We start from the raw sequence: 12,906 nt of genomic DNA on the forward strand, positions 1-12,906 counted from the left end.
TGTGGGAATTAATGTTATCAGAGCAGCTGAAGCATCACGGTGAGCTTTCCAAGGAAGTGATGCAGTGTGATAGTTTTATTGATACGTGGCTTCTATTTGTAGTGTATTTTAACAAAAGCAGCCAAGGACGTGTTGGGCTAAATGGCACAGCTCCAAGGTTCTTTTGGTGTGGAAGTGAAGTGATGGCTCTCATCCATCCAGCCCTGCATGACAAACACATTGCTGTACTTTCCTTGTTGCTATGTTAATGTTCTGCTTATGGAAACAATAAAAAATATATATAGCAAAATAAAATAAAGTTGCACCACTGAAATGCAACCAGGATGATTTATTTAATTATTTCACGAAACCCACACACCCTCTGATTGTGGAAAAATCTCGGAACGGTTTAGAAAAAGGGATAAAACTTTAAAACTACAGTGGTACCTCAGGTTAACTACTTAATTCGTTCCGGAGGTCCGTTCTTAACCTGAAACTGTTTGTCAGGAAACTGCCATCGGAGCCAGAGGGAGAGGGAGGGCTCCAGAGGGATTCCGGAGAGCGTCCCGGGAGGGAGAGAAGCAGCCCATCTTCTGGGGAAGGAAATCAGCGTAGCACCAGTGGAGAAGGGGGGCAGATGGGGGAATCGGCGAGGTGGCTCCATGACTCCTCGCCGGAGACCAGCGGGGAGAGCACAGGTCCTCCGCTGCCCACACCCTCCCTGCGCAGAAGGCTTCCGCGCAGGGAGAGTAGGCGGAGACTAGGCGTCAAGGAGCTTCTTTGCTGGAAGAAGTTCAAGAAACGCCCATTGACGGATTCTGCCAGCGATTGAGACAGCCACGGGCGAGTGGCTGTCCGGACAGAAAAGGTTCACTCAGGCAACCCAGCCAGGCTTACGCACGAGCAACCCCTAGAACCATTACACTGTTCATAACCTGAAGCACCACTTTAGCTAATGGGGCCTCCTGCTGCTACCACGCTGCCGCCGCAAAACTTCTGTTCTCATCCTGAAGCAAAGTTCTTAACCCGAGGTACTATTTCTGGGTTAGCGGAGTCTGTAACCTGAAGCATATGTAACCCAAGGTACCACTGTACCATTATTTAAGAGTTTCAAAAAGTGAAAATGGCAATAAACTTCTGCAAGGGCAAATCCCATCGCACAACTTTGTTTAGTTTGTTGAGAGTGTCCACAAGCATATAAACAGTGGTGATCCACTAGCTCTGCCACGCTAGGAATCCAGCAGTGAAGATGACAGCAATGAAGACCCCCCTCTTGGCCTAGCGGATGGGGACCAAAGGAAAGCAGAACAAGACGCTGGGCACTTGCTTGGCAGCAGGAGTTGCTGGAAGGAGGCGTACAAGGTGCCACCCCAGCCGTCTTAGGGACTCCACTCCAGATTTGTGTAGGGTTTCCTCCTGAGCCCTTTCTTCTCCTGAAGCTGGGAGTGGAGGTTTAGGGTCCTTCTCCTAGAGGGGGTTCCCTTCCCAGGTGGATGAGCCCCATCTGCCCCTCACTTCCCCCTGCAGCACAGGTAGAAACCACCTGCTTGGCCATTGGACCCCCTCTTGGCCTCATCCACTCTGTCTTCGCATGCAGGGATGTCCCTAACTCACCAAGGCTTCGAGACGCATCAGCTCCCCTCACCTGGTTTAGCCAACCAGCTAAAGCTGTTCCCAGGATTGTGGCCACTTTCACCTGCTGACAGCTTCCACAGGTGAGAGCTGAGCACAGGGTGGGGACCAAAGGTGGACAAACTGTCCTAGAAGGAGCAGGATGAGTCCCCCACTAGAGGTACTGCCTCTCCCAGCACCCCAAACACCCCTTTCAAAGACTCTATAAATATTCCAAAACCTCTCCATCTTTTTTGTACTCATCATCATCATCAAACCTTTTATTGGCATCACATACAAACATCCATAGTAAATCAATACAGAATTACCACCTCCCCAATGTCACAGAACATTTGTCAAATGAAAAGAGGCGAAAAAGTCTAACGTTACATCTCTAGGTCATTTTTGTACTCAATTATGGTCTGGTCAATGATTAGTGTGAGTGCGGGGGGGTGGTGGTTGGGTGTGAATGTATTACTTTATTTGTGTATGAAACCAAACAAAAGTTATACAAATAGTGGGTACAGGAAAAAGCTGTGCCTGTCTTCCTTTGGACATTACGTTTCTGAAACTGTAACAAGGTTCCCTAAATTTGTGATAAGGTGAGGTTTTTGAAAGCTGAATCCGGAACGCACATGTGCGGCTTTTCCCACCAAATTGATCAGAAGGAAGGTACCACACCTCTTCCTTTGACCATGAAATGTCACTATTGCTCAGTTAAGTTTTGACAAATTGTTTCTAGGAACTTAAGGTGGAAGAGGAAATTAGATACGCAGACTCTTTATAAAAAGGGGACTGGAACTTATTCTGCCAAGACAGACGGGGTGGACAGACATCCAGGATCCTGTTCTCTGAATATTTCCACTTGAGGGAAAGGTAAGGTTTGTTGGAAGCCAGATTGGAGATTATTTATAAAGAGTAGACAGGGCATGTTCAGAGAGATTTAAATTAAAATGATTTCCCGCCCTTCAAAGCACCATTGCTGCGAATGTTCATGCTGCATATTACCTGCATTCAGCAAATGTTTGATATTCAGAAACAGCATTTAATAATAATATAATAATTTTTTATTATTTATTTTCCCCAGCTACTCTGGGCAGCTCCCAACAGAAAGTTAAAAACATGATAAAACATCAAACATTAAAAATTTCCCTAAACGTCATCTAACAAATTTCATGAGTCACTAAGGATAATCAAACCTGAAAATTTCAGTTCCTCTCAGTTACCTTATTTCCCTAGTCTTGAATACAGTTCTCCACATCACTTTGCAATTTTTTTTAATCCTCTTGAAAATTTGTCATTTTAGTGCACATTCTTGCAGAGCGATTTCGCTATTTTCTCCAGTATACACATTTTTAATGCAGACTTTATGCATTGCACACATTACTTGGCTGCAGAATTGCATTTGATCCAACACAACTAGGTTTCAGTTGCCCAGGAAGACACATTTTGTGGTCCTTTGGGAGCGGTGAAATTACTGAGACAGAGCAACTGGTGTTGGAAGGGACCCAAGGGTCATCTAGTCCAACCCCCTTGCAATGCAGGAATCTCAGCTAAAGCATCCATCCAATCTCTGCTCCCATCACCACCATCACACATAGAGCTTAATGCAAAAATGGAATGAAATTAACATGTATTTCAGAAAAATATGTACTAAATGTGTGTGTTTAGCAGGTGTATATATTTGGGGAGATGTGTGCATTTTGAAACTTTTTAAGAGAAAATACGGTACTTGCTTGAGAGAAAACATACATGAAATTATCTTAGAGGTTTAGGTTGTCTCCTGTGCAGATATGCATCTGATCTCTTTGGTGGCATTGACCGGCCTGGTCTTGCTGAAGACGTTCACCTTGGCCAGGGACCCAGCTCTGGATGAAGCCTGGAGTGACTGGAAGAGGACCCATAATAAAATATACCGTGAGGTGAGTTTGCTCCAGCTTAACTAGAATGAACACCATGCTTGTGTCTCAGAAAATCTTGCACTTTGAACCATGTGCTTCTGAGCATGGGCAGTGTGTAAAGGATTCAGCCTTTGTCCAGCAATAGCAGCAAAAACATAGGCAGGGCATGAAAACAATCCCTCTGCCTTCTAACTTCAAGAAAATTGCATGTGCAACAATGCACCAAGACGCACATTCCTCGTCGACTGGTAAGAAATTGGTACATCCTGGTGCAGCTAAATTCTGATCTGGAACCATTTTCCTGCAACTGGCAGACCCTCCAAGTGTCCCTATTTTCCAGGGACAGTCCTGGATTTACAGAAGCCATCCTGGTTTCTGATTTGATCCTGGAATGTCCCACTTTTCTTTAGAACGTCCTTATTTTAATCAGAGAAACGTTGGAGGGTACAAAATAGGATGTGCCTATTTTTATTGGGAAAATGTCAGAGAGTATGAGCTGAGCTCTTCTGGCCTCAAGGCCTTCTGATTTTTTGAGGCAAGAATGATCTTGGGCTCTGTCCGTTCATTCTTAACCAAGAGGCTTCCCTGCAGAGGAATGCAGAAGACTTCCGGAGAACCGTCTGGGAGGACAATCTCCATACCATCGAAGAGCACAACCGCGAAGCTGCCCAGGGGAAACACACCTTTCAGATGGCGTTGAACCAGTTCAGCGATTTGGTAAGCAAACTCGGAGTCTGGCTTGTATCATGGATTTTGCGGCTAGTCAATCCTCTCTCAGCCCAATAGACGAGCTTATAATTCTGCTGAGTCGTCTGCTTGTAGCTCCTACGCTGAGGTCCAAAACTAGGTATTTTGGAGACTGGGACAAATAACATGAAAAGCACCCTTAAACCAAATCTGTATTTTATAACATAAGACATTAACAGCAGTTACAATGAAAATCATGTACGTTTCCAGGTTTGGGTAACACTCCACTAGTGAATATTATTATTATTATTATTATTATTATTATTATTATTATTATTATTACTATTATTATTATAAATAGCTTTATTGTTATGCTAGCCAAAGGCCATGACAAACTGAAAACTAGAACACAAAACAGAAAAATAAAGCACACGTTACATACTACTTAGGGCTGTCTAGGCTTAAGCTAGATGAAAACACATAACTAGGAGATTCTGTGCTGCATATAATAGTCCCTGTTTAGACCTCTGCATCCCCTTTGCAGTTTCTAGTGAATATTCACGAATTATTTTTAGGAAGTCTAAACTGGTTGTTGACTCTGAGTGGTTGGGGCAGCCCAGCCCATTTCACCGCCTGAAGCAAGCTGGAAAGGGGCCTCCCTGCTCCTGCGAAGCCTGGCTTCCCAGGGGGGCACAGCTACTTCTGGCGAGATTGACATGGACGACTCTCCTCTGCTCCCCAGACAAAAGAAGAATTTAAGGAGAAGCTGAATGGGCTCCGCCCTGACCTGCCCAGACAGCAGGGGGGCGGCGCAACCGTGCACGAAAAGTCTGGCACTCTGGCGCTCCCTGAATTCGTGGACTGGCGCAACACAGGTTGTGTCACCCCGGTGAAAGATCAGGTGAGAAGAACGCTGCGTGGGAAGGCCAGAATCACCAGGCCAGGGACTCACAGTGTGTTGCAATGATGAGAATCCCTCAGGTGGAGGTAGGGATGTCAGAAGGTCCCCCCCCCCATCTGAACCAAGGCAACCAACCGAAGTCCATAGCAAGGTCAAGACGCAAAAGAAGCTAACTTTTGTGAGCCCCCTGTTTGCCCTCAAGGGTAAGAGACAGACCCTTCTGTTACTCGATGGCTAGCTGAGCTGTCGCTCCCCGCCAAAATAAAAAATGAAAATCCAAACCTGCTTCAGATCCAAACCCACGCCATCACAACCCACTGTCTCCATGCTTCCTTATCCAGCACCCTGTCTGTTTTAAATTGCGGCATGGGGTGGGGGGAACTGGTTGGCCGGCACACAGCTCTCCCCGATGCTGCTGCGGGTGGTGTGCTCTCAAGGGAGAGTTTCCTGCCCGCATTGGCGTGGCGGGGGAGAGGCTGTCCCTTTGCCCACCCCCAGCAATGGCCCTGCTGGGGCTATGGCGCCATCAGAGAGGGCTCTGGGTGCCCACTCTGGCACACATGCCATAGGTTCGCCGCCACTGGTCTAGTCCAACCCCCTTGCAAAGGAGGCTTATTTTGGTCAAAATCAACGCTAAATAAATTTCTTCCGATAAATGAACCACCAGTCACTAGAGGGCCATGAAAATTTGCATCCTGGGCTTTTTAGACTCATCTACCCATGTACTAGGGACGCAGGTGGCGCTGTGGTCTAAACCACAGAGCCTGGGACTTGCCGATCAGAAGGTCGGTGGTTCAAATCCCCGCGAAGGGGTGAGCTCCTGTTGCTCGGTCCCTGTTCCTGCCAACCTAGCAGTTCAAAAGCACGTCAAAGTGCAAGTAGATAAATAGATACCGCTCCAGTGGGAAGGTAAACGGCGTTTCTGTGCACTGCTCTGGTTCACCAGAAGTGGCTTAGTCATGCTGGCCACATGACCTGGAAGCTGTATGCTGGCTCCCTTGGCCAATAAAGCGAGATGAGCGCTGTAAGCCCAGAGTCATCACAACTGGACCTAATGGTCAGGGGTCACCCATGTACTATCTGAAACCACAAGGGCTCATTGGTTGCCAGATGTGAAATTATCCAAAACCAAAGGGGCACAGTTGTTGCCAGATGTGATTTTTTCAACTCTCTTACCCCACTAATCTGCTCAGCTCCTGAGTTAAATGCGGAGTCCCAGCATCTGTCAGATTCCTGCCCCAGCTTCATTCGGTTCCCCACTTTCTTAGCCGAAGGCCCGGGAGTATAGAGGAAGAGCAAATTGCCCGAGGTGAGTCTGCTGCAGAGAGTGTGGAGCAGACCCTGACCCACCTCTGAACACCAAATCAAACTGTTTTTCCCCTTCCGCAGGGCAGCTGTGGCTCGTGTTGGGCGTTTGCTGCCGTCGGAGCCCTGGAAAGTCTCCTATGCATTCAGACTCGCAGGCTGATCACGCTGAGTGAACAAAACCTTGTGGACTGTGCTTGGCCACAGGGGAACTATGGCTGCAATGGAGGGTGGCCTAGTCGGGCCTTCCAGTACGTCCTGCAGAACAACGGGATGAACTCAGAACGCGTCTACCCCTACACAGGACAGGTAGCATTTGAACATGACATGCCATTTTGCAACCATGGGGCATACGCACAGGGGCCTCCCATTTCATTTTACCACCCGAGGCCAAATGGGAAGTGTTTGCAGCCGGAACTCACCATGAACATCTCCCTTGTTCTCTTATGATGGTCACGGCACCCACCTGAGAGGGGCCAGAAGGGAGTTTTGGCAAGTTTGGACTGAAGAAAATAAGCCCTGAACTTCTCACCTTTGTCTGTGAGAGACACCAGCTCCAGTGTGGTTTTGCCCTTATAATTATTCATCAAAATATATATTTCTTTCCTCCCTCAATATTTAGTCCATGGGAATTCCTCTGGACAATGGGAAGGAGAGAAAGAAACATTTAGTGATAGGCAGGTGGCAAATTTTGGCTCACACCCGTCAATTGCTTGCCACTGCAGAGCCTGGTGGTGGTTTTACCACATCCCAAAGAATGGTGGTTATTGTTGTTGTTGTTGTTGTTGTTGTTGTTGTTGTTATTATTATTATTATTATTATTATTATTATTATTTCAATACCAGTAATTTCATTATAGGGACGCAGGTGGCGCTGTGGGTTAAAGCCTCAGCGCCTAGGGCTTGCCGATCGAAAGGTCGGCGGTTCAAATCCCTGCGGCGGGGTGCGCTCCCGCTGCTCGGTCCCAGCGCCTGCCAACCTAGCAGTTCGAAAGCACCTCCGGGTGCAAGTAGATAAATAGGGACCGCTTACCAGCGGGAAGGTAAACGGCGTTTCCGTGTGCGGCTCTGGCTCTGGCCAGAGCAGCGATGTCACGCTGGCCACGTGACCCGGAAGTGTCTCCGGACAGCGCTGGCCCCTGGCCTCTTAAGTGAGATGGGCGCACAACCCCAGAGTCTGGCAAGACTGGCCCGTACGGGCAGGGGTACCTTTACCTTTACCTTTAATTTCATTATTGGTACCAAACATTAAAAACCATTATAGTAACCAAAGAGGCGAGAGCCCCATTTGAACAGATCTGTTTCCCCCACCAATGACCCATGATGGTGCAGTTTATTGGGATGAAGAATAAGAAAGCTTCATCAGGACCTCATCTGCATCTGCGTCACATTTAAATGTGCCATGCATTGTACTGTTATTAAATGGAAATACTGTGTCATTCTGTGAACCACCCTGAGATCTGGGTGGTATGTAAGAAATCAATAAACCAAAAAATAATTGTTGGTTTCATAAAAAAAGAATTGTTTCTGCCCTCCCATATACAGAAAACCAAAATATTGGTTACCATTATTTCTGTTACTATAGATGCTATATGGCTGTTTCTTTGTATATATTTCCAGTTTTTAGTATATGGATGTTTTAAGATAGTCTATATCTTTAATGCCCAATAAAGGTTTGGAGAAAGAAAATTTCCTATTACTTTGCAGGATGGAAACTGTAAATTTCAAAGCTCAGACCGAGCGGTCAGGATCCGAGGGTGGGTCGATCTCCCTCAAGATGATGAGAGGGCCCTGGAAGAAGCTGTGGCCTTCAATGTGCCAGTTACTGTTGCGGTGGATGCTTCCTACTTCAACCTTTATGGTTCAGGTAAGGGGCTGCAACACTCTTGCAAGAATGAGCCCAGTCTCTGGGTGACGCACAACGCACAGCAGTCCCCAATATAGGGAATGTGGAGGAGGCGGGGTTTATGATCGAGCATAAGAATATAAGAAGAGCCTGCTGGATCAGGCCCATATAAGTCCAGCTTCCTGTTCTCACAGTGGTGAAACAGATGCCCGCAGCGGCATAGCATGCGTTGCCAGCGTCCAGGGCAAGGCAAGGACTGCAGCCACTAACCTCATTGCAGATGTCGCGTGGGAGGCAGCAGGCGGACTTCGCTTGCTGCACCCCTGTGGTGGCTGCTTCTAATGGAGGCCACCTGCTGGTCGCTGCGTTTCCCCTCTCAGCTTGGCGAGCTCTCGGTGGGAGCGACTGGCACTCCTGGGTGGGCTTGGCAGTGTCCCAGCAGCACTTGAGCCGCTGCTGCAGTGTGTGTGCCTAAGAGGATGGCGTTGGAGAGCAGGCCAGCTCATTTACTTTGAGAGGGAATCCTAAATTTGCTGCCAAATCCCTCAACTTTTCCTTGAAGGAAGTGTGGAAGGGCAGTGGCTCAAGGAGCAACCTGCAACTAAGTCCTATTCAGAGCAGACCAAATGGAAATAAATAGGCTTAAGCTGGTTGTGTCCCTTCATTCAATGGGACCAATGCTGGATAGTGCCCAGAATGTGAGTTGCCTTTTCCAGAGACAACCCAGGAATGCCCTCCCTATCTTCTCTTTCATTCTCACCTTGTCTCCCTCCCCCTTCCCCAACTCCTTCTTTATCCAGGAATCTTTGACTACCCCTGCGGGACCAACCTGAACCATGCCGTGCTGGCAGTTGGTTATGGTGTTCAGAATGGAATTCCTTATTGGATCATAAAGAACAGGTAACGTGGGGAGCCCAGGAGACAGAGAAGGCAGCCTCATCCTCTGACCTTCAGCGTACCTGGCCTGGGGTTTCAACAGCTAAACATTGTGATATACTGATATGTTGCCAGGCATCAGGTCTGGATAATACAAGCTGGGGATTGAGTGTCCTCATTTGGACAGATAATATTGAACAGCGATAAGAAACAAAATTAAAAGGATGCACTGGTGATATTTCTGTGGTGGGGACTAAACCTGCCCTCAGCCTCAGGTGCCCCTTATAGGTCCCCCATAATGCAACACATGGGTCATTGAAATGCCATTGACTTTTAATTATGAATTAAAGGGTCACCTGTCCTTGAATATAACCCAATATAACCTATGCCATCTGCATAGATCCACTTTGGTCCAATTATACCCCCCAACCTCAAATCCACCAACATTTTATTCACTGGATAACCCTAAACTTATGTTATGGTGCAAGAAATTGGATTCAGTTTGCATTTGAAGGCAAACTGACCCATTTTGCACTTTCTGAAACAATACAGAAACCACACCCATCCTTTGAAATTTGCCTGTATTCGGATTTTACACTGCTGTTCTCCCTCCAAGAGATGGGTGAAGTGTAGAACATCAAAATGCATATTACTGAAAATAACAGAAATGCATTATATTAGGAGACGTTGCTCTGCAAAAATGTGTTTATTGAGGAAAATTCACAGGACAACATGCTTCTGAGTTTTTGGGGTGATTTTTTTTTTTAAATGCAAACTAGATTTAAGACTGGAAAAATGTGGAACTAAGAGGACTGAAACTGACAGATCCATGCACCCGGAGTCTGACTCCACTTTGATTCACCAGACTCTCCTGTCATTTCCTGTTGAAGTATTTTAGAGAGACCCTCTTCTTCTTCTTCTCTCTTGCTTCCATAGCTGGGGACCTTACTGGGGTGAGAACGGCTACATGCGGATGCGAAGAGGCGTCAATCTGTGTGGCGTGGCACGTGTGGCCAGTTACCCCGTGTGACCAGCTAAGGCTCCACAACCCTTCCTTCTGGAATCTTCCAAACTTCGGAGCAACGAATCATCAGGACACTTCACCTCTTATTTCATAGCTACCAAATAAAGCACTTTGAAATCAAATAATATAGAGTGCCATCTCAATTTTCAGATATTAATAAATACTTAAGCATGCGCTTGGCTGTTTTGTGTGAGTTCTTGCATAAATTCAGCGCATTCTGTGTTTTCTGAAGGTTGCATTTAGTTTGGATTTGGGTGAGGATCACATCCAAGGCACTTTTGGTGCAAATTTAAAGCCCATGGCTTCAGCCAGAGAATTCTGGTTTGCTGAGGGTTCTGGAGATTGCGGCTCTTTGGGTTGGGGGTGGGGTGGGAATCCATAGTTCCCAAGATTCCTTGGGAGAAGCGGCATGTTTTAAATGTGCTTTAAATGTATGGTGCAGATGTCACCAAGGACACCGTTTCAAATCCCCACTCTGCCAGTATTTGTATTGCATTTGCATTGTGAGTATTTCACAAAGAATAAATGTCATTGGGGAAAGGAGTTGGTTGGACATTGTGTCAATTGACTCTTTGGCGGAGAATGAGGCAGTGTGGTGACTCCAAGGAGTTTGTGAGGACAAGCAAGCTATGGATTAATAACTTATGCCCTGCTATGAAGGTGCTTTGAAAGCAAAAGGAATAATAATAATAATAATAATAATAATAATAATAATAATAATTTTTATTTATATCCCACCCATCTGACTGTAATATGCAGCAGCCACACTGGGTGACTTACAGCATATATAAAAACATCAAACATTTAACAAATTTCCTGATACAGGGCTGCCTTCAGATGCCTTTTAAAAATCAGGTTGCTTACCTCCTTGACATCTGGTGGGAGGGTGTTCCACAGGGCGGGAGCCACCACTGAGAAGGCTCTCTGCCTGGTTCCCTGTACCATAAAAGTGTAAGGTTATATAGGCAAATAAAAATATTAAACTGAACAGCTAGTGGTAAAGCATGTCTGTTAATGATTGTCAGTCAAATCCCACCAGCAATGTGTTTCTCCCTTGAGCCCAAGAGAAGGACCAAGTTTGTAGCCTGGGAGTAATTTTGGACTCACAGCTGTCCATGGAGGCACAGGCCAATTCTATTTCCAGGGCGGCTGTCTACCAGCTCCATCTGAGACCCGCCCTGCCTGTGCATTGTCTTGCCAGAATGGTGCATGCTCTGCTTAGGTCCCTGTAACATCACAGTGAGGGAACTGCCAGAAGACCCTTGGAGCTGGACCTCAATGTCCAGACTGGACAATGGGGGTGGAGATGCCCCTTCGGGTATACTGGGCCGAGAGCATTTAGGGGTTTAAAGGTCAACACCAGCAATTTGAATTGATCTCAGAAATGTACTGGGAGCCAGTGAAGATCCTTTAGGACTGGGGTTATATGGTCCCAGTCTCCAGTCTGTCATTCTGGATTAGTTGTTATTTCCGAGTCACCTTCCAAGGTAGCTCCACATCTTCGCTAAATTATTCAGTGCCAGATATCATCTATCATTTTCACATAATTTTCTTTCAAAGCATAACATGCTATGAATTTCAGATCAGTTTTCCACAATTTATCCCGTAAGCTGAATTCAGTGTTATGTCCTACATCCCTTGCCCCAACGAGTAGCATCTAAATCGCAAAACTTGTTTGAGCTTAGATTGGCACCCACCTCTAGCCATCGAGTTGACCACAGAAGTTCTTCCTTTTGCTGTTTCGTCTGCTTGTATTTAGACAATTGTTGCATGGTGAGTCCCCCCCCCCCCCCGCCGTGAAAATAAAGACACATGACACAATTATTAAGGTTAATGGGCTAAATAAGGCCACAGCTTTATTGGTTACAGGTGATGAGCGGTATTGGCTTAGGCATTGGTCCTAACAGACTATATCTGACTTCAGCCCATCCGCTTGAAGTCCAGGAAGGGTTAACCACCAGTCGGGGGAGTCCTGCTGATGTACATCAACTAGGAACTCCCCTGGGGTCACCCATTGGGGGCGTACCTTAGGCCCTCACCTCCATTGGCTTCGGACAGGGCCACGCCCCCCAGAATACTTTATTGGACTACCCTTCAATATGCGGGGCAGGTGATGGTGCTACCTCCCTTCTTCCAACTACAAAACTATATGAATGCCTAACCGCCAATACCCAGAAAGTTCTGATGATTTACTACGAGGTAGGCGAAAACCAAGTGGTTGGTGCCAATTTGCCAAGTGCAAAAATTCCTACCAGGCCGCTCAACGGCGACCAACTGAGGTTCATAGCAAGGCCAAGGAACGAAAACCTTATAGAGTGGGAGGGTGGGAAACAGGAACAGCTGGCAGGCGGGGAAAGAGGGAGATCCCTGGGCCGCGTCCTGCCTTACGTAAGGCAGGCCACGCCCCCAGAGCCAGCCAATTGGCTGGCCAGGGGATGACGCGGCTGGGAATCCCCCCAGTCGCTCCAGCCGCTGCACACATGGTGGGGCCGTGAAGCCCACAACTCCACCTCCTTTTAGGGCGGAAGTGACTTTAGAGAAGGCAAATGCTGGAAAACAAGCAAGGCAATAAGGACATGTCCATGCAAGGACAAAGACCCCTTTCTACCAATAGGGGCACAGCAGAGACCGCAGGGGAGGGCGAGGGAGAAGAAGACACATCAAGAAAGCAGATGATGGTATCACCTGGTGTCCTTTGTCCAGCCTTGGGAGATGACTCCACTGGACTATTCAAACTAGCCTGAATAAACCTGTGTTGTCCTGTTTGGCTGGAGTAA

At 47.0% G+C, this 12,906-nt stretch overlaps 1 protein-coding gene across 1 annotated transcript; it reads left to right on the forward strand.

Moving 5' to 3' along the window:
• The first annotated feature begins 1,704 nt into the window (after positions 1-1,704).
• LOC307207272 (cathepsin S-like) lies at positions 1,705-10,302 on the forward strand. Its single transcript, XM_079961090.1, has 7 exons — positions 1,705-3,512; positions 4,083-4,208; positions 4,921-5,079; positions 6,469-6,693; positions 8,091-8,250; positions 9,030-9,129; positions 10,042-10,302. Exons 1-7 carry the CDS (start codon positions 3,384-3,386, stop codon positions 10,133-10,135), a joined length of 993 nt encoding a protein of 330 aa, XP_079817216.1. The 5' UTR covers positions 1,705-3,383; the 3' UTR covers positions 10,136-10,302.
• The last annotated feature ends 2,604 nt before the right edge of the window (positions 10,303-12,906 follow it).

This window comes from Podarcis cretensis (genome assembly GCF_951804945.1).
Source record: "Podarcis cretensis genome assembly, chromosome: 18".
In the NCBI taxonomy this organism is placed as follows: domain Eukaryota; kingdom Metazoa; phylum Chordata; class Lepidosauria; order Squamata; family Lacertidae; genus Podarcis; species Podarcis cretensis.